The 22716-nt window shown below is 41.5% G+C and overlaps 1 protein-coding gene, 1 long non-coding RNA gene and 1 pseudogene across 3 annotated transcripts in view; 2 read left to right on the top strand and 1 right to left on the bottom strand.

Annotated features, from left to right (window-relative positions):
• The window catches only part of LOC145456052 (kinesin-like protein KIF2A), a 33085-nt pseudogene extending 18889 nt beyond the window's left edge, over positions 1-14196 (top strand).
• The window catches only part of LOC145456249 (uncharacterized), a 37659-nt gene extending 18720 nt beyond the window's left edge, over positions 1-18939 (top strand). Inside the window, exons 3-5 of the mRNA XM_080334327.1 lie at positions 15482-15586; positions 17547-17679; positions 18815-18939. Of these exons, the coding sequence (XP_080190453.1) occupies positions 15503-15586; positions 17547-17679; positions 18815-18903 (306 nt within the window). The 5' untranslated portion in view covers positions 15482-15502 and the 3' untranslated portion in view covers positions 18904-18939. The remainder of the gene's footprint in view (positions 1-15481; positions 15587-17546; positions 17680-18814) is intronic.
• LOC145456250 (uncharacterized) lies at positions 3026-6894 on the bottom strand. 2 transcript variants are annotated; one of them, XR_013920544.1, is made up of 4 exons: positions 6754-6894; positions 5320-5445; positions 4076-4279; positions 3026-3183 (listed from the first exon to the last, which is right to left on the bottom strand). It is a non-coding gene; the product is annotated as an uncharacterized LOC145456250 (long non-coding RNA). The 2 variants fall into 2 exon arrangements; XR_013920543.1 differs by having other exon boundaries at positions 3026-3200; positions 4094-4279; positions 6754-6893.
• Positions 18940-22716: the final 3777 nt, after the last annotated feature.

The following is a 22716-nucleotide window of genomic DNA, read 5'->3' as shown; positions in this document are numbered from 1 at the left end:
ACAGTCTGTTATTATCAGCCCAAATAGAGGATCGAATACAAAGCTTTTAGAAGTTTGAACAAATTGATATGGTACACTACACTACACAACCCATTCTACACGTCCCTGAGAATATAAACACATAATCTCTACTTATTCGATTTGAATCATACAGGAGGGTTATTAAATGTGAACACTGCTCAATTTAAGCGCCGAGTCGAATAAGAAACAGAGACACCTTTCTATTAATCTACTACTACTACTACGACGACGACGACAACATAAGCCGTGATCATATCGTTTGCGGTCAATTTATATGTGATGTAACGATGGAGGACTATAGTGAAACGTACAATAAGTGAATGACACAAGATACAGTGAATTTGTCGACACCATTTACTGATTGGTGACTTGAAATAGACTCGTAAATTTTGCTCCGAGTCACGAGTCAATCTACATTTTTGCATTGCAAAGTGAATCGAGTCATGTCAAGTCACACGTAATGGTTGCCTCGAGTGTAACTCTAGTCAAGTCATGCCTCGAGTCATCCCAACACTCGAATTTGGGCCAGTAACTGGCTAGTAATGTGCGAGTTTCATTGTAAATGTAGCTGATTTTGAGTGTAAATGCTCCTACTGAAAACTGGAGCCCTGCCAAAATTTGCCGACCTCGAAATTTCGTCGGTTACAGTTTCAATCGCCGTAATAACGAAAGTATCTATCATTTAGTTGTATCAGCGGCATAATTGCAAAACTTTGGAATCGTTATGTTGACGTTGAATCAGTAGTGCTATCAATCTTTTGGTGCACAGCCAACAAACAGACCTATGATATGATATATTGATTTGAAGTTACACATGTATCTCGATCTTGACACGCAATTCGTCATATTTGAAATTTGTTCCCACGAGTTACCTAATCTGCTTCCTAATTGCTATTTAGACAATCGGTGGTGACATTATCTGTGGCAAAGTGCAAGATTTCAGTAGGGGATTATACGCTCTGGCAGGTAGGGTTATTTGACACGCGATCATCGCTTTTGACACGATTGAGTTTTGTTGCTTCGTGCTTACAGCTCAGGACGTCTTTCATCTTTTAAAATCTCCAACTTATCAACATCTGAATCTCACTGTGTATTGTGCCTTCTTCGAGATACATTCCGGAAAGGTAAAATTTTCACCGTGCCCTTCCAGCGTACCTCAAAGTATGCAATGTCAACTACACGAGCTTTGTGCTTATTTACGCCGAGGACATGTGTGTGTAGTAGGGTTGTTCAAAAATAACTTTACCCGGAGAAGCCAAGCTATTGCAGTTGAAAGTTTTGAATTTGCAAAAATAGCATAGAAGTCGAAAATCCCAGAATTTTGAAGGAAAATCTAAATAAATTCGCTTCTACGGGCTGGAATCGAGTCAAATCTGTTTTGCATCGTTTTGTTCACTGCTAAGCAATTTCATGGGGTTGACAGTAAAATTTGCAAAATTCAATTTTTTTAATGAATTCAGAAATTTCAATTGGCTCTCCGTCGTCATATGCGAGCCAAATTTGGTGAGCAGCGTTTTTTATGCAAACTATCAATTTGTCCAGTGAATTCTCGGGATCCGGAGAAAGTGGTATTTTTGAATAACGCCAGTGTGCAGTTTATCTAAACGTGGAACTCACTCGGGTAAAAGCAGTGTTTCGGCGTGAAAAAATACCGCCCCAGTTATGGCAATCGGGCGGTAAACAATAGCCCGAGGTTGATAAGCGGGCTCGCTTGACACGCTACCGAGACATTCTCATTATTTCCCAGTGCCGCCACCAGAATTGAAGGACTTGTGAACACAGAACTACTGTGCCGCTACCAATTCCTCTGTGCATTGTTTTGTCAAGTGACTTGTGCTTCTAAATAATTTGCCCCCATTTTCAACTCCGTACGCGACAATGTTTTATTGTTATTGATGAAATATGACTGGATGTCGGGACTAATAAATTTTTTTTCGTGTCGATAGATATGTCGGAGATTAGGATATGATTGAGGACAATGGTCAATTGCCAAAGTTGCGTTCATCGCTACGAGACTGAGAAGCTTGCTAATTATTTGTCAAAGAACTTCTTAGTCTCTAAGGAAAATAATGTCAAAAGGAACATTTGGTCCTGACCGTAGGTGTAGCTGGGATTAAAATTTAGGGTTGACAACTTTTCGGCAATGACGCGAGATTTCACCAACTACAAATTGGAAAATTGGAAAGGGCAAAGGCATCCTTGCCTTGCGCCCCTGGTCCTGACTTGCTCATTATAATGAAGAGCTCCATCCAGTTTTATGACTGACTAAGGTCCGAAAAGAATGCTATTATGTACATTACTCGGGTCATCTCTGAAGGCTGCGATCCCATTACAGTATCGAAAGACTCAAATCCCACTGAACTAGCTGGATATGACAGCCTATGAGGCAAATCGGAAACGAATTCTGAAATCGGGTTTTAATATCACCTATAGTGTGTGACCTGTCGTTCACTTATTTTTTCTTTTGTTATTTTCCTACCCAGTTGCTACTACATCTCGGATTGAAAGATTTCTTTTACCACAGGTATTCGATCTATTAAAGAAGAGAGCTTTGCTTCGAGTGTTGGAAGACAAAAACCAAAAATTTCATGTGGTCGGGCTTACGGAAAAGCATGTGACCGACATGGAAGGCACCCTGCAAATCATTTCTGACGCTTCTAACTGCAGGTAAAACAACATGTTGGTAATGGGATCTGCCTTGGCTTCGAAATCCCAGCAAACACAGTACAGACCAAAGATGTAGAAAAGCCGAGCCGATATAGTAGATATTAGATCTCGGCAGGTCGTAGAAAGGGGGGTTTTGTGTCGACTCAATTCAACGTCTTTTCCATGTCCTTCAATAATGTAAATATTATGCAGATGCTACAGCCTTTAAACATGGTGAGTAGAATGTAGATCCTACGTTAGAAGAAGAAGATCCTGATATAATAACCTGTTTTCTACCACTATGGGCTTAACCTGATCACGGCTGCGTACACACACCACATTATTTACTACATATTAATCACATTTGTGATAATTTAATTTCAAACGAATTGGCAATAATGCCGTTGTAAAAAATAAAACGAACAAACGAACGAATGTCTTTAGAAAGAAAGTGAAAACAGTCCTTATCATCAGGTTTCATCTTCTGATGAGCCAGTTAAATAACCAGCATGCGGCCTTTTTTTTCCAACACCCTGCAGAAATAAAATGAAAATGATGATTAATAGCTAAGACATTCGTACTGCGAAAATGGCAGAGGTAGCGACTAACGAATGACTCCTACATTTTTTTCGCCCATACTTACTATAATGGATTCGATTCTGAACTATTTCCACTCAAGTTTTCAAGTTTTATTATTATATTTTTTAATATTATATGACTAGAGAACTGACTTCAATCGTCACTTCTACTTGATTATCAAGATCAACGATGACTACTTCAGCACTCTTTGAAAACAGCCACTAACACAAAAAGAATTCTTGACTAAAATTTCTTCACATTCTGTCCAAAATGATCAATTCAACAATCCAAATGAATCAGTTATTTGGCAGCTAGTTGGAGAGATATATACTCAAGTCTAGAAAGTGGAATGATACTCTGCCTGGAAAGCTGAAGACCTAACAATATTGTGTACAGAGAACAAAACATTTGAGTGGCGGCACTGGTATAGACATTAATAAATTATTAGAATTGACAGCAAGATAACCAGCAAGACATTAAAATGAGAATTAGTGCAGTTTCTTAGGCTGTAGTGATACTCAGCCAGTAATTGACCTAGCAGAGAGCAAAACGTTGTAAATAAAGCGAGCAAAACCTCCGACAAATGATACGATAAAACATTAGAATCGACAGTCTTACTAGAAGCAGAATAACAATCATGAGGGGTTAGAGAACAGAAGCCCGGGAAGTGACCATCAGAAATTACTGCATACTGGCCGAACAAATCCATGACCACTAACAAATGGTCTTTCAATAGTCAATATTGATACCAAATGACACCACCCCTATTTCATAGCAACATTTAGCAAATACAGCGCTGGAGTAAACCTTATATAAGCCCTAACCAAACGCCCATTAGTTTTCCCACCTACTACTTCGCGGATGGAAATACGCATTAAAGCGAACGGACGCGACTTGTCACACTCTTGCTATTTCTGCTCCTTTTTTCTCTTCGTTCCTCTTCTCTGTCGCTTCCGCTTGAGGAGAGAAACAGTCGGCCGCGTTTACGGATCGTGAATTCCCGGTGGGTGATTCTTCCTCGAATGGTCAGCACCTTGAAAATTGAGAACAATGTTGTTGCAAAATGCATGACAATTTGAAAGTTACATCATTCTAATTATTCCAGTTATGGCCGTGAATCGTTACAAGTGCGGTAACCATAAGAATTATTACTATACTTCAACTACAAATACAATATATTGTATAAAATGATTACCAATTCTTTTACGTTGATCGAGTCCCAAATAGATGATATATGTCAAAGAATTTGCTAAATTTTTGTATAATTTGACAGATTCCGAAATCTTCTCAAAGTGCACCTTTCAAAAATTTGATATCAAGACTCCCAACATTTTACAATTCGAAGTTGGATGGCTTTACCAATACAAGCAAACAGTTTGTATCGCAATTGACAATTATGTAGAGAACGCTGCGAGACATATGAGTAGGCCTACCCTAAAACGTTTCTCTGACATGGACATTAGGGCTCTTAAAATATGACTTTTTTTCACAAATCGTTCTGGCTACTTGATAAAATTGTTAGGTTACCTAATTTAAGCCTAAACACAAAATTTGGTTCAATTCCAGCCAGTAACCGCTTTGCTACAGGAGAAGAAAGTTTCTATTTATTATATAAAAATAAATAGGTAATAAAAATTTGAGAATTTTCTGTTCACCCCATGAAAGTGTTAGGCTGTCTATAGAAACGATGCTCACCAAATTTGGTTCAATTCCAACCAGTGGAAGCGGAGATATTGCCGTCGCCGCAAAGCGGATACTGGCTGGATTTGAACCATATTTTGTTTGTAGGCTTAAATTAGGTAACCTAACAATTTTATCAAGTAGCCAGTACGATTTGAGAAAAAAAGTCATTTTTGAAGAGCCCTACTGTTCATGACCGTCCACGTTTAGAGTTGCATCTCAAAGATGCTAAAATAAGCCTAAATATAATCCAAGCAATACGATCGTCCACTTTGACTGACTGAATTTCTAAAAACACCTTGATAGCTTCCACATCTTACGTTTATATATACTGTCTGCTATCGGCACAACAAAGTAGGCCTATTTAAAAATACAAAAACAGATTCAACACACCACATCTCTTGCAAAGGCTTTTGCTTTCATTCAATTTTCCATCAAACTTCTTTAAATCCTCCTTTGTGGTGAGTTGCTTTGGAATTCTTCTAGGATCAATTCCGATATTGTTTTATCATATACAATCTATGGCGGAATAAAAGTTTCGGATAAGTTCTAAAACGAACACAATTTTCCACACTAAAGTCAATTGCCACACGAAATGCCAAATGCTACGGTCTCATTTTACAAGGTATGGCGAGGAAACGTAGTGGTACGTTCCATTATAGCTAAACACCAATGAATTGCGGTTTCGAGCGTGACACGTCGACTCCATAATTCCTACCGAAGTGTTGGCCGTTTATCTAGGCTCCTCCTCGCCATCTGATTCGCATAGCCATGTCTTAAAAAGCCTAGGAGTGGGCCGTGCTGTAAGTGGGCAGATGGTTGCCGATGCACCCGGCACTTGGTGAATTCGGCCGCACAAACTCGGCACTTGGTGAATTCGGCCCTCGGGAAATTTTGAAATGAAGTGTATTTACAGCTATTAATATGAATTATCAAACTAATAATAGTATTATCAAGTGATTCGTCAATCTTGTAAGGAGGTCAGGGCATCCGTAGATCGCGCAGTCACGGCGTGATTAGATCACGGATTGCGTAGCCACGGGAAATAACACAGCGCTCATATACCGACCACGCGCGGTCTGCTTGGAATCGATGGCGTGAGTCACGGGCCTGTGTCGTGTAAGTTTTGAGAAGATGGATCTTGGCGTTGTATGTGAGATCAAAACTGTGGAACATCAAGCGGCGCTTCTTCGTTTATCGATCACGACATGCCAGTGTTCCTCATCAACAAATGTTTCGCATGATCACGTCAAAATAAATTATTTTTTGCCTTTGGAGAGACGATTCCACTCTGGGATTAGGATGTCTCGATAACACGGTTGAAGGATCCCAAGATTACGAGATCTACCACGAGCCACGACACGTTTAAATTTCCTTTTTGATACTGTTCATTCATACTTAATGCATTTCTAATGCGAAGGTGTTCTAGTGCCAATTCCTCCAAGGGCCGAGTTCACCAAGTGAAGAGCGTCGCGTTATTTCCCGCAATTACGCAATCTGTGATCTAATCACGCCGTGACTGTGTGATCTACGCATGCCCTGATCGCCGTACAACATTGACAACCACTCAAAGTGCCAAGTTCACCGGCAAACATTCCAGTAACCAATCATGGTGACCGGTACCGCTACGAGATCTACCACGGCCGAATTCACCAAGTGCCGCGTTTGTGCGGCCGAATTCACTAAGTGCCGAGTTCACTGGTAATCGGGCAGATACGGAATAATAATAAGAAGAACTGGCCTGGTGTAAAATGACCAGTGTAGTCGAACCACCACCATGAACACCACAAACAAACAAATAAACATCTAACAAGGAAAAGAAATTACCTTTGCAGCCTTTGACAAACACAGTTACCATTGAAACCAGCAATTAAGGTCTTATTCGAAAGCAGAATAACAACTGTTTTAGTGGACATATCAAATCAAATGTTGGAAAGTTCATGTAAAATAGCCCAAAATATTATCTTACTGTGACCATATTCCATCAATATGGTCTGGCTAGCCAAATTCTCTGGGCCAACATTATCAAGCTGCGTTTGGTTTCAACGATTAATAATCTTGTCACTGGATTCGAGGTATAATTGCACTTAAATATCAAATTTTGCTCCATTAATCAACATCAAGTTGAAAATGTCCATTCTTGCACCAACTTTTATAAAATCATGAATCAGTGTTCTACAGGAATGTATCTATATGACTTATATACCTAGAAAATTCAAGCATAAATATTATGATATACCGTAGGTATAGGTACCGGTAATTCAGATGTTTGAAGCGAATTATAGTGGTCTAATTTCACTAAATTAGAGCGAAATGCCAGCAATATAATTGTAATCTAATTCGGAGAAACGGTTTAGCTCTAATTCTAACCTGGAAAAGCTGTAACTTTTCTATAGTTGTCTACACCTGTTTTGCAGAAAGTCAAACAGCTCTAGGCGTCATATACTACAGGCAATTCGAAATACCCCATAAGCTATATGCTACTGCATATATACCTTTAACCCGCTACCTCAGTCAGTCACAATTCCTATATATTTACGGCATTTACCATACAGAAAGAGCGAACTATGCCTGGCTGCGACCTGTTGCGCTTCAAATCTTTGTATGGCGCGATGACGTAAAATTTGAATCGCCGAAATATTCTAGAAGTCACGCATCGATAATCATATTCCTAAACGTACAACATATCACTTATTTAGTTATTCTCTGAATAAAACTATTAACCATACTCGTTGAACATGCGAGATTACCGAAAGAGCGAATATATATATAATGAAGATCATATATATCAGAGGAAAACAAAACTATTCGACCTTAGAGCAACAACACGAATATACAACACCGGTGACATCCTCACGCAATAAAACGAAGGGAGAACATTGTTTTCTAATGAATAGAACGAAGCTACCGCATGAGATCGAACAAAACCGGATAGAATTCATCGTTATTGAATGTACCGAAAAAGTCATCCTTTCTACGTATTTTAGTCGTACCCGCGAGAGATAGAAAATTTGCATTATTAGGTTAACTACCGGATATAACGAAGCCTAATGCATGAGATGGAACAACACCGAGTATGAATTTATTCTGATTGAATATAACCACAAGACCATCCTACTACGTATTTTAGACATTCCCTCGACACTTAGAAAATCAGAACCTAATCGAGATGATCCCGGATGATCCTTTTACGGTTTTGTGTTTGCTGGGATATGGTGCCGTTTCGACAGGCCAAGGCTTTGTGGACCCGTTGGAAAGCGTTTCGTACAAATCGCACACTGTGGCTAATATTCTAGTCCTTGTTTAATTACGATGAATACATAATTTATGTAATCTAGATTATAATTTCGCACCGACATGGTTAAAATTCATCCAGGGATCCAATCTCACCAAGCTTCGTTATTCATTGACTTGAATTTACTGTGACGCAATATCATCAAAATAAAATGGTTGTACAATGCACAACAGTAATTAATAAATCCTGTATTATATGTAACGAATATTGATTACATCCTTGCAGAGTTCACAGCGTATACGTAGTGCGAATAAGTATAAGTGCACCATAAACATGCAGTCTTAGAGGGTAACGCTCAACAGTGTTCTGATAGTATCGGTCGAATTAGTTGCAAAAGTGGCCCCTCATGGCTCGTTTGAAAGAAAACATCTCTGTCGATGTGAATAGTACGCACATATTCGCACCAAGTACGCACATATTCGCACTAGGTATAGGCGTACGTTGTAGACTCTATAACAGGGGCGGGCAAAATACGGCCCGCGAAGGGATTTTGTCCCGCCCGCGGACAGTTTTCATCTTAGATGATAGTCTGGCCCGCGGCCCCAGTCTTCCGTGATACCCCACTACTTGCTTGCAAAAGTAAAATTTTAGTGACTGTATGTAAATATACACATGTATGCTCAGCGAGCGAGGGTGGAGCTTACGCGTAAATTCGTCGAAGCGAGAAGACCTGTTGAATTATCGGCATTTACGATGTACTCAACCCTTATATGTCATTTGTGGTGATCATGGTGTTTGTCGACTACAATTGTCATTTACACCAGGCCGATATTTCCTATTTTTGATCCTGTAACCGTCGACTTGTAGCACGGCATACTTCTAGGCTTCTGTAAGACACCGCTTATGCCAGGGGTCGCCAACTCAAAACGGGTCGGGGCCACTTTCAAAATTTCGTGGAGGCTGCGGGATGCATGAATTCAATATCGAGATAAAATAGGCCACATAGTTGGACAACCACGCTGTCTCGTCACCTATACTAAACTCTAATGCTTATCGAACGCCTTGAAAACTTGATTAATAATTGCTCCGTGTGGTGATTGATCAGAGAGAAGCAGACATGGTGGTGCCTGTATGACAATGCTGTTCTCAAATCCACATTGTCCTCGTCATTAGTGGCGAGAAATAGCTTTGAAGTTACATTGCTGTCGTTAAAATACATTCACTGAATACGATTTAATCCTTGTATATGTAGATAAATGGGCGAATAATGTATCGATTCAGTAACCCGGCCTGCCAAGTTCTTAATTTTCCTGTATCCGACCGCCGACTGGAGAAGTTGCCCACCCCTGCTCTATAAGAAAGTAACTAAAACTTGTTTATTTTTACAATAAGGTTATATTATCTCATTAATTATTCACACGCTCGGTTGCCCTGCTCTCGTCTAGCTTCGTGGGGTAGTTGGTAGGCGTTGAAAGTCTGAATCCAACGATATATTACTTGTTGTTTTGCATCCCATTAAGGTCGTGTTTTACAGTTTTAAAAAGTGAAGCACAATTTTGCGGAACAACCCACCAGTGCCAGCCGTTTAAATCCACCGAACATTTACCACTTCATAAGCTAGCCATTAGTTGTACAATGTACGCACACGCACTACAGTTTGAGAACCGCTTCAGCAACTAAATATATTTTCGAGGATTGCACGCATTTGTAGTTCTGCGTTAGTCGCGAAGATGCGCCTGCAATTTCTAAAGTGACCACCTCCGATGGACTGCTAAAAACGAGCGACCCTTCGACTAAATACTTGACCGAGTACTTTTCACATCTTACATTTTTTTTCTTATAGTTGAAGTCATTTTGATATGTCTTGTTTTTGACCTTTGAAATTGCTGCTTGTACAATGTACACTGCTTGTACAATGTACATGTAATTAAGCGGCACGTGTGATTCAGTAACAGTGCGCCTGCCTCTTCTCATTGTAAAGCCTCGTCATTTAGAACGTCTGGTGTCACGTCGGCCAATCAGCATTTGTCGCGGTCACATGCCGTATTTCAAATCACTCTCCGTTCCAAGGGAAAAATGCACGGCAAATTTTCTCTCGTCGATTTAGCAGGTGAGTTGTGATTTTGTTACTGCGGGGGAAGGCAGTATACTTCAAACGGCGTTAGTGACTTTTGCGGGGCTTGTAAGAACTGCTGTCCAAATTGAAGTAAATCGATGCTGAGAACAACAGATGCGGCTTAGACTCTTCAGTAAAGTATTTGTGACGGCCAACGAGCGTGTCGATGCACAGAAATGCACATTACATCACGCAGACAATGTATTTCCTTCGTTTCCAATTCGATTCATCTTGTTACTGACGTTTGCTACTGATTGGAGTCCGTCAAAAAGATTTTAGTGGATAAATTATCAATATCAAGTTATCAGCGCATCCTATTGTCAATACGGAAAGTTCCCAGAGAGCATATTGACGCTAGGCTTCGTTTTCGTCCTGGTACAAACGGCAAAAATTGGTCTCGATCTCTTAGCTTCCACTAGATCATCGCTTCTGTGCTACATGATTTGCTGTTACTAATTTTGCTGTCGCATCCCGCCTTGAATTTGCAGGTAGTGAACGTGGAGCTGACACGATGAGCGATTCACGTCAAACAAGAATGAAAGGAGCCGATATTATCAAGAGCTTGCTGGCATTGAAAGTATGTCTGCTAGATGTTTTTACCATCATTTGTGTATAGTCAATATCGTTTCATACTCGGCAGTTGTCGGTAACGTAATACCTCTACTTTTTCAATACACTCGAGTGAATTTTGCTTGATTGCACCGGATTTTTTTTTTCGCTCGCGGCTCGTTAGCACTCGAGTAGAAGTAGTGATGGAATTTTCTTCTCGAGTAGAAACAGTGATTTCTAAGCAAGTATAAAAATATTCTAGATCCAGTTTCTCGCTAAAAACGGTAAGCACGAATAGAAGTACTACTTTTTGTAAGTTGGAAACTCAGAAGTACTTCCTTACTGACACCTCTGCTTCGGAGATAGATGGCGCCGATAGAATCCAGGGATTTCGGTTTGCTTTACCAGAGGCACGACCACCGATATCTCTTTTGGCAAATTTTTGTTCCTCGCCTTCTCAGGAGTGCATACGGGCGATAAGCACCAACCAAGAACATCTGCCGTTTCGTGCCAGCACACTGACACAAGTGCTGCGCGAATCATTTATCGGGGAGAACTCCCGCACCTGCTTGATAGCGACGGTATCGCCTGTCATGAGCAGCTGTCAGCATACCCTCAATACGTTGAGATATGCAAACAGGTGAGAGAGAATGGTTTTTGTTATGCTGATGTTTCGACGTTTCGATTTACTTTGCGTTGTTACTTGTTTATTTTGCTGATGCTATACAAGGAATTCGCACTCTGGCCGCTATTTCTTTTCGATTTTCGTTGTCGTGATCGTAAATATGTGCCGTATTGACGTTCCTATCGTACGATCATTTCGCTACAACGCAATTGTAATTTATTGGTTTTCCGACACTGTATGTGGATTTTCTACTCCCACCGTTATTTCGATTCTATTTTATTTGTGGTGATTGTAACTATGTGGTGTTTACACGTACGTATATCGTTTAAACATGATAGTGTCGAAGCATTCTTATCGTCAAGCCCGGACTTCGACACTGTGTTAGATTAAACGTCGCGGTCACCGTTGCTGTCGAATCCTAATCTGAACATCTGACGAAAATAACCCCGAAACACGTTAACCGAAACGCAACAACTCTCGCATACCGAAAGAATGTTAAAAAGGATGAGGGGGTCCAAATAGGGAATAACGAAAGGACGTTGGCCTAATGCCTACTCGTGCACGCGCCCTAAAACCGCACGCGTTGGCCTGCGATCCTCGCCGTAGCGATACGTGGCTTTCTACCCTACCGGGAGATTGCCGTCGGCAATCAGGCGCCTGTCAATGACAAGAACGAACGCAATAAGTTGTGGAAATATGGTAGCTTGCGGGATGACTCGAACATCTTGCTTCGGCAGAGACATCGGACGTGTTTACAAGTGACTTCGCAAACGTGGTGCGGATTGGAAACCTGTGACCCATAATAAGATTGCCGATAGTATCGATACAAAGCATGTGTTGGAGTGGTCTAGTGAATGGAAATATGATTGTTTGTCGAGAACATTTTAGAAAATAAATTGTATTCTCTGTGTGTATGTAAAGTCAATGTGGATATGCAAATAAGCCTACCTTGGTGCCTACATTCTCTTTCATTTGACGAGGAATTACCCATTCACGACAATGGCCATCTGCTGATATTCGCGATCGTGATGCTGAAAATTTCGCATTTGAAATGTGAAATTCGCAGTTCATGGTGTTTTACTCAACAGTATTCAGCTTTGTATTCAACACTGGGAGTCTGGAATACTTAATTTTTCTATTCGAAAATCACTGCTTGTGCTCGAGTACCAGAGATGACTGCTTTTGACCACTTCTGCTCTGCGGTCCGATTGATATGTCGCTTATACAGCAAAATCTGTAACTTTTTAAGTGTCGTGAATAGCAGTGGTTCTCAACCTGGGGGCATCCCTAAGTCTACTCCACTATAACAGAAGAGATGAAATAAGAACTGATAAAAATACTAGTACAGCAATAAGCTATTTATTCATCTTCAGCTTCCCCTCTACGAAACTAGCAATTGAGACATATCAGATCAAAAACAAGATCAACCATCTCATTAGTTGAATATGCAATACCTCATTAATGCACTGTCATGTTTTGATGTGTTACATTTATAATATTTTTATCATGCAAACTACCGGATACCGTAACTGTATAAACCAGTATCAGAACCTGAACATACCAAAGCCCCGTTGCAGTATATGAAGCAGTCTTGGGATCAAGTCACTACCTTCGAGACACGCTCACGAGTCATCTCGAGTCATTGCAGATTTTGACTCGAGTCAAGTCAGGTCAATCGATTTTCAAAGGTGACTCGAGTCAAGTCAAGTCACTCGTTTTTTGGAAGTGACTCGAGTCAAGTCAAGTCACTCGTTTTTTGGAAGTGACTCGAGTCAAGTCGAGTCAAGTCAAGTCAAGTCACGAATCAAGTCACAATTCAAGTCAAATTGAATTTTTGAAGTACGAGTGATGATTCAGAGTCATTACACTTTACTAGCTGTGTGAAAGACAGCATTTATCTTAATCAAATAACTAATATCTAGGTAAATATACATGCTAAAAGACGGTGTATCCCTAACGCACGCGTAGAACTGCTAATAAAGTACGCGAGTAACTGTACAGCTTCATACTACAGTCAGTTCTTAACATCCAAAATATAGGACCTAATACGAAGTTGAAACAAATTGATATGGTACAATAGCCTACACTACCCATCTACACATCCGTGAGAATATAAACGCACACAAGAGAATCGGTAAATGTGAGCACTGCGCAACGTAAGCATTGAGCCGTCTAAGAAACAGAGACACATTGCTATTTAATTTAATTTTCTACTTTGCGGTCAATTAATTCATTTGTGATCTAACAACGGAGGAACCTTGTAACGTACAATCAGTAAATGACTGGTTCTTCTCACAAGTGACACCGGCGTATCTCGAACCATCCGAACATACACAAGACACAGTGATTTATTCAACACCGCTTACTTAATAACTTGAAATTGACTCGTAAATTTTGCTCCGAGTCACGAGTCAATGCACATTTTTGAAGCTCCGAGTCAAGTCAAGTCAAGTCATTTTTCCAAAGTGACTCGAGTCAAGTCAAGTCAAGTCATAAGAAAAAGTTGACTTGAGTCTGACTCGAGTCATCCCAACACTGATATAAAGTAAACTCCCCTTTACGTGTGATTAAATCTGTGCTATTCTTTCCAGACTGAAGGACAAGATGCCGGGCTATCACGGGTCCGACACAATCGAAGCTATTTTTGCTGCTTCTGTTCAGGCACGTGAGATTCTGCAGCACGTCAGCGAACAGTGTCGTGGGACGGCGCTGCATTTTTCCAAAATATCCAATATGATATCGTGACTACGGCTTTGAACAATGATTCTCCTACAGATGTTGGACTAAAGTAGCAAAAACACGGAAAGAGGGAATCTTCTTTTGAGTACCATGAAAAAGGTCACTGTGTATCTAATCACTAGGGCTATAGGCACAAGGAGTACTCGAAGCTGAATCTAGTGTGAGACGTTTTTTTTTCGAGTACTAAAATGATACACACGCATATCCACTAAGAGTGAATTTATCAACTAGTATTACAGTTTCGATAGTATTTTCCACTGTGGAATACTGGAATCTCGAATGGTCATACCGCAGCGTATCAAACTTAAGGCAAAAAGCTAACAACGTTAGTGGGAATGACATATATGAAGTAGTGATGAACCCACGGCATTGTCACAGATTACAGTGAAATGGTATGGTCCAGTCCAGAGGTTCTCAACCGGGGGTCCGCGATGCACTTTCATGGGGTCCGCGAAACCTTTTTGTAAACTGATTGATCACCGGTCAATCGTAAATAAATTTGCGAAAGCATCATACAGTTTCGTTTCATAACTGCTAGAACTTCAGAACTCGCATCATTAATGGTAGTCGGAGATAAGATATCCTACAGTTCAAACTCATTTTATTTGCCAAATTGCCAATAGCCTATTGATAAAAACATATTGCTGTTGAGAAACGTTTCGTTGCCTTGTTGTTTGAAATGGAAATGCCTGATTTCCCCCCTGATCTCTCCCAATGAAGGGGTTGAAACCTCGGCACGAAATATATTTTCTACTGTGCTATACAAAAGCACTATTCCAGAATAACTTCGAGATATGAGATGCATGATAGAAATGACTAGGCTGGACGTCCTATGTTCATTTAAACTCTGTTTCTTAATTATGGTGCCCTGTAAGTTGCGATCACAGAAAATGTGTCTTTGCAAGCATCACGCAGTATTATTACATTCCTCAGCGTCAAGTTTTGTGGAAATATTTTCGGCACTCATGATCGTTGATATCAAATCGAAGACGAGGATTTTCAAGTAAATAAACAGCTGTAAAAATCGATTCCAACTGATATGTGTCCGCGAAGACTAAAAGATTGAGAACCACTGGTATGGTCGAAAGAATACCAAATAATCAGTTATGCGATTTAGTATTAGCATTATTATCTTAGTGGCCACGTAAAAGGTAGTACTTTCCACATTATCTGTACTATTTCAACGCCACATTAACTGATGTTACTATGGCTCTCAAATCGCTCGCAGTCCAAACATATATCGCTGTGCTCCGTTAACCATTTGAACCTTACGTTAATTCTGTGTCGACAGCAAAACGAGGTCTCGCGGGAAATGATTGATATAACAAAAGCCGTCACAACGCTACGAGACAAGCAAAACGAAATGGCTGATTGCCTGCGAAATTTCGTGAGCGTGGTAGGTTGACAGATAATAATTCATGTTTTCCAGGCGAAATCAGGGCCCCGCGAATGATAGCTGCCTTGTGACGTTCGGGGTTATGCGTTTCTTTTTTCTGTATTTTTTCTCGCTTCCCTATTTCTTTGCACCACATTATCACCGTCGATGTGGTAGCCATCAGGCCCTGTAGATAGATATGTGTCGGCGGTATTTGACAATACACAGATGCCGGCACCGGTTAACAATGTAGATCGTAGATGTGTCGGCAGGCAGTAATGAAGTGACTCCACTTTTTGTAGAACTCCTGCGAGTTGTACTACTGCAATAATGCTTGAATAATGATGCTTTAGACCACTTCCACATCATCTTGACAGTTCTCTTTGGCAAAACAGATCGTTTGGTTTTTACACTAAGGATTTTGAGAAATGAAATGTAGTCTTGGCATATGTGTGCAGTAACTGAATATATATGCAAAAATTGCACCTATTCGCATTGTTTTCATTCACTTTACTCCGATTCACTGCTAAAGGTATGCGACCCCGTTGACCGATTTCATTTTTTAAACTACAAGTATTTATCATGCCTTCATTTTATACTTCCACTCAAAGTAGTTTTGACGTGTCTTGGAAAGCGCTACTTCCACCTGTAACTAATTACCTGTGTAGTGTCCGGCCTCCGGATCAGTAGGTCGCAAGGAAGAAAATCGATAACGTCCTACTTACGCTGACTACTTTCACCGCCTCTGTCGATATCCCAGACAGATCCCGTTAGTCACTGCTGTACTGATGTTTTTGCGTAACGAATGTACGTTCAATATGTATCAGTGGTCGGGAACCTATGACTCTTTTGGGCATTAAGATGTGACTCTTCAACAAATTGTTAATTTTGTAATAAATTTATAAATATTGCAGCAACTCGTTAGTAAATTTTCACAACGACCAGAAAAAATTAGTCTATTGGTAGCATCAACATGTCTTGAGAGGTCAAGACAGTGGAGTATCCAGGGTTAGGGTCTCGTACACCCCTTTTAAAAATATTCTAATTTTTATGTTGCTGTCGCGCCGGTGACTAACATCACTCGCGAAGTCAATCATCCTGACATCGCGGGCCTCGAAATCGTAGGTTGCACGAGACCTTGTTTGATCAAAGAATAGCAGACATGGCGAGTCGCCATTGGCGACGCTTGTATGACAATGCAGTTTTCAAAAACACATTTTCTTTCTGATCAACGTCGAAAAATGAACTGCCTCGGAAGTGACATTCACAATTCAAATTGAAAACAACGCCATAGCTATGCATGTTATTGATTGGTAAGTAGCTTTTCTAGTATCGCTGTTAAAATGAAAGCGTGCAACGCAACGTTTTGCTAGCCGAATACAGAATACTAGAACCGGTCGGGTCCTGTAATAGGAAGCTCAACGTAGAATTGCAGGCTCTGAATGGGTGAGTTGGGAGCCTGCGACTTCGCCGCAGATCCTTTGACAATTTTTTTCTCTCTGCTTCGGTGGTTCTAGGTCGTATTACGATCACGGTGACGGGGACAATGGCTGCGCCGGCTTGCTTCATTTTGGAAGTTGAAATATTCAAAATCTAGTCATTCCATAAACATCGATAACGGTTCCTATGTATGTATGTATGTACTGCTTTTATATCATGTTTGTCTCCGCCTACGCATGCGAGTAGATAAAATATGGCGCATACTACGAAGTCCATGTATTGGTGCTACCAATACTACAAGAATGTTCAATTATGACGTATCAGGCAAGAATGTTCAATTATGACGTATCAGGTAATTGACATTTATGGCTCTTTACGAGTTGCATTTGAAAATATTGACTTGATATGGCTGTCCGGTCGAAGAAGGTCCCTGGGCGCTGGTATATATTACCCATTCATGAAAACGACGGCCTGGTGATAATGCAGTTCTTGCCAAACAGTAATTTGTATAAAGTAATTTGTTTCACAATGATCTTGGCAGGCGCAGACCAACGTCAACGAATTTGAGCGCCTTCTGGCACTGACCGAAGAAGTGGATTTCAACGACGAAGATTTTGTCGTAAGGATGGAGGACGCGATGGATCGATACGTCGAAACGGTGTCGACTTTACAAGGTAAAACTTGCTCCCGACCAAATCCCAACCCGCTGCCACGGACGCTGAAGTGACTCGTGTCAGTATATATAACTAACCGGACGGTTGGGTAACCGGATACTGTCAGCAATTTCCGGCTGCTTCTTAGCAGACTGGCCACCCATATTATTTCGGGCAGACTGGCCACCCATATTATTTCGGGAGGGTGTTCCACCGGCCAGACCGGATTATAATTTGTACCTTCGGGATCAGCGCGACAGTAGCTCTTGTTCAAAACCGGTATTAATAAAAGAAATCTAGTTCTGGCGTGCTTTGAAAATCGCTATTCCTACTTGTACTCGAATAGAGGTTGTAGGCGTTGCCTCTACGGCACTACAACGACGACTGCTTTGGAACGCCTCCGCAGTAGTATTTCATAGTACCCCCTTGCTGATCACATATAAACATGTGTCTAGACTTGTGTAACTAGAAAAGTAGACTCGTATAACTAGAAAAAAATTCAAAATTATATCATATTTTTACAATTTACGTTTAATACATTTTTTCAAATTAGATTATAATTAGAATTATAGCTCCAATTTTTTCAGCATTAGATTAGAACTGCTGAATTCGCCACAAGCATGAGAATAGCAAATGTATGCTCACCAGGCTTGGCTCGATTCGCACAATACAGTTCTCTGGAGCATTTTCAGGAAAACTAGATTAGAAATAAAATTAGAGGGCTGAAACATTTCGCAAATTAGACCAGAATCAGAATTAGAGCAAAGAAACATTTGGCAAATTATATTCACATTTGGTTTTGGACTAATTAGTCTTCATTAGAAAACCAGTCCCATTCCGGTCTAGATGCGTTCATTAATAAAGCACTCGTATTTACAACGTTATGGTGGATTTTACCTACTTGCACTGCTTACTCGAGTGGTTATGATTTCAGTTTACTACTTTCAGATTTTGAAACAAAACTAGCCCTAGATTACTTACTGATTTTGACTTCTGCGTGTAGGGGAAAAGAAATTTATGATGTTACCTGTATTAAGATTTGAGTTTGAATTTCTACTTGTGTTTGGGTAAAGTTTTATGACGTTAATTCAACTCCTGTTAGAGTACGAACTATCGCAACTGACCACAGTTGGTGCAATTTCGCATTGTGTTTCAGATAAATTCAAGGAGTACAAGGCGGCCCTTGCGGACGAAGAAGCCTGCTCGAAGAAAAAACTTTTTATGAGGCAGCAAGATGATAAATAGAAACCGCTCTGTTTCGGACAGCTCACGTGTCGTGCCATCGATGCCTTTCAGTATCTTTTCGGGGGTATTTCGACGCTCAACTTGGTATAGATTTGTCGCAGTACTTACCTTTACTCTCCTTTTGCAAGCGGGAATAGCAAATGTACAACGAGACTCTGGTACACAGTGATCGATATCTTTCGCGTCCGCGTAGCAAATGCAGGCTCTTTATTGCCGTGACCGCTTACAGTACGTTTTTTGCACTTCGCTGCTGATGTTGTCTCCTGTGACTTTTTTACGCTTAGGCCGGTTCTGACTTTACTTTCTTTGTGTCGCCTTGCTCATTTTGATACAATTTCTTCTGCAAACACATTCGTGGTGTCTGTGTATGCGATACGTGACTAACGACGCGGTGAGAGCGTGTGAGGCGTAATGGAAGACGTGTTCTGAAGATAAGACGAGGTTTGTGACCGGTTCCTGTGTGATGTTAGCTTGTATGTCAGCGATGCTAGAATTGGAATCGATGCTGCAGTTCTGTTGTACGCAAAAGCCGACTGGCTAAAGGCCGCTCTGAGTTCTCTTGCCAAATAAGTAGTAAGTAGCCTACTGGTTAGAAAGTTGTAAATTTACTTGGTTCAACTGGTACTACGGTGTAATATTACTAAAGCGGAATGAAGCCAATTGTCTATCTCACGTCGCCCAACAAAATATGCCTTGCATATGCAAGCTCTCAAAGCACGTGCTTCGAAGGCTGTCTTTGCCGCAAAGTTACCGTTCCGGGCATGACATATTTATAGTGTGGCAGTTTAGCCCAAATATTCAAAAGGATTGTGCATTTTGTGATACAAGCACCAAATTTGGCACACATGTATATTAACATGTTGTGAACATTTTCAGATATTGAGCCACTCAGAATTCTCTCTTTATGTCCGCCATATTGGATTTCAAAATGGCCGCCATTTGAAATCTACATTTGCGATTATCTCTGGGCCTAATGCTGCTATTAACTTTATTTTGGTATCTAAATGTATGTTTTTTGGGTCAAGGAATCCAATGGTAACAATTTGCAATGCGTATTTTTACCAATGTGCCGCCATATTGGATTTGAGCCCTTCACAGGATTCCCCGGAGGATGTCAGGAAAAATCAGTACCACCGTTGCTGCTTGCCCTAGTCAGCATGATCCTAGAGGGACCCAGCATCAAAGACCAGATGACAGACACTAACCCTGCAGCAATTACCGCAGCCCAGATGCTGAAGTTCAACAGCGTAAATCACAAGCGAACACGTGGCACCACATCATCCACTTGTGTGCGGCACAGTGTGGCACAGGAGACCCCACTTCCAACATACATCGGGATGATGTTGCATGCTTATACACGCAAGAAGGAATTGGTCGACAGACTGTCACGCCTTGGCCTAAGTATCTCTTATGATAGAGTGCTCCAGCTCTCAGCACAGATGGGTAACAATGTCTGTCAACAGTTTCACAAATAGCAAGTGGTCTGTCCTCCGAAAATGCGTAGTGAATTGTTCACAACTGCCGCTATAGACAACATAGATCACAACCCTAGTGCAACAACATCAAAAGACTCTTCCCATGGTACCGCAATCTCCCTCATACAACATCCTTCTTACACTGTTGCAGGAGTATATCGGAGTATCGTCGTTGATAGAGAAGCTGGGGATACACGGTCCAAGACTGTCGCCCCTTTGCCGCACTATTATACTGATGTACCCCCTGTCCCTTGCAGCATCCAGAAGTCGCCTGTCCCAGCTGCTGGAGTTTCGTCACTGACCAGAGGAGACTTCAAACAGCACACTGATGAAGAATACCCTTGGTTAGGCAATGCAAAACAAGTCCTGGAAGACAACACTGGTACGGTAGACAATGAAAACACATCTTGGGCTGCATTTCATGCCAGCCGACAGCCACCGGATGCTAAAGTCATCTGCCCCACGTCGCTGCTTCCACTCTTCCTGGAAAGTGCCCACAATGTGGCCATGATCCGGCATTCAATGGACATTGCGAAGAAAGCTGTAGAACACCTGAATCCTGGACAGACACCAGTGGTCACCTTGGATCAGCCACTGTTTGCTTTGGCTAAGCAGATACAGTGGGAGTGACCAGAGAGTTATGGTGAAGACCACATGCTGGTGATGTTTGGTGGTCTCCACTGGGGAACTGGCTGCAAGGGAGTGGTTGGGTGCAAGCTGAGATTGCGACAGCAGGGACAGCAGATTCATTTCTGCGAGCATCTCATGTGTTGCGCACAAGAAGAGCACATCAAAAAACTGCAACAGCACTGTACATCCTGCAACCATTACTGTTTGGGATAAACCAGGGATGCAGAGGACCTTTCCGCGTTTGAAGACTGGTGTCGCCAAAGACGAGACAACATCCCCCAGTTTCGCTGCTGGGCAACAGTGCTAGAAATAGAACTGCTGGTTCTAACTAGTGTATGTGCGTTCTCTCAGGCAGGGATCGTTGACGATGTACCTCGATGCCATGACAGAGCTAGTCACCTGGTTCCACGCACTAGATCATACCCAATATGCTAGGTGGATACCAGTGCACCTGAAGGACATGGCCGAACTCACTACCAAACACCCAGACGTAGCCAGGAAATTCAGTGAAGGCCATTTCACAATTCAGAAAACACGGAGGGTGTTCTCTTCAATCCCGATTGACCAGGCACTTGAGCAAAATAATGCCTGCATTAAAGGAGACGGTGGCGCAGTTAGGCTCACTAACAACTCTAGTGCCCTTTGTCGTTGGATGGTTGCGGGACCAGAAGTTGCTAGAGTGATAGAAGAATTCCAGGACGGGAACTAATACTGGAGACGGCAAACAGCAGACACACGTCATCACGATCAGACGCCAAGTGTACAGGCCCCATTCGAGGAGGAGAGTCAGGATCTAGTCGCACTGGACACAAAGGACATCGCAGATCCTGCTGCCGTGGAGACCGTGATGAATGCCAAGAGGATTGGCCAAGAGCAGTTCGAGGCTTTCACCAGAGAGTGTCTGTTGGACAGAACAAAGGCAGTGGACGACCCCATTCCTCGTAACAAGCTGAAGGTGTTCAACACCAGCAAATGCACGGACATTGACACGGCCAGGAGGAAACTCTCTGCAAAGAAGAACGATGTGCAGCTGATGATCCCAGCTTTAGAGGAACATGTCAAGAGGGCAGTGTATCAAGGTGGATATGTGTGGGGTCAGATATTGCTGCCAGCACCTGAGTTCCAGAGGTGGTCAGTAACGAAGTAGGCTACTTCTACTTTTTCGAAGTACTCAAGTAGTTATCCTCTACTCCTGGTACTTACTCAAGTAGATCTGATTTTCGCTACTTCTACTTCGCAATATTTTGTGGGGCTGTTTTCACGGAGTATCAACATTTAATTTTGATAAACATTGAGTAAAGCCAAGAATTTTTGTCGCTCTTCGCGCGCAGTGGATACGGAGTTGCCAGTGTTATTTCACGGAAGTACCGATGAATATAATTTAGGTCGCGGGTTGGCGTGGTTCGGTTCACACCACATTGTCCCCCCTTCGCCCATATGAAATAATTCATCACAGTATATGTGGATCATCAAAACGTTTGAAACTGATGTTTCGCAATTTAGCATTTACTTGTCATATCGTAATCTAGCATGCCCATGGCGCGTCCTAACCTGGCAAAGTGGACTCTGACATTTTTTTCTTAGTTTCAAAGCTGTTTTAGCATACCACCTTTGAAACTTCATGGACTAAGGGCATGAAAAACGTGTTCCACTATTAGAAGTAGAATTTATGTTTCATTTTCAATTCCCAGTATCATATACTTTGAAT

This window comes from Botryllus schlosseri, chromosome 14, assembly GCF_051294905.1.
Source record: "Botryllus schlosseri isolate E-star chromosome 14, Bs_hap1, whole genome shotgun sequence".
NCBI lineage: Eukaryota > Metazoa > Chordata > Ascidiacea > Stolidobranchia > Styelidae > Botryllus > Botryllus schlosseri.
Note: the sequence above shows the minus strand (reverse complement) of the source record. Positions and strands in the feature narration are given on the sequence as shown.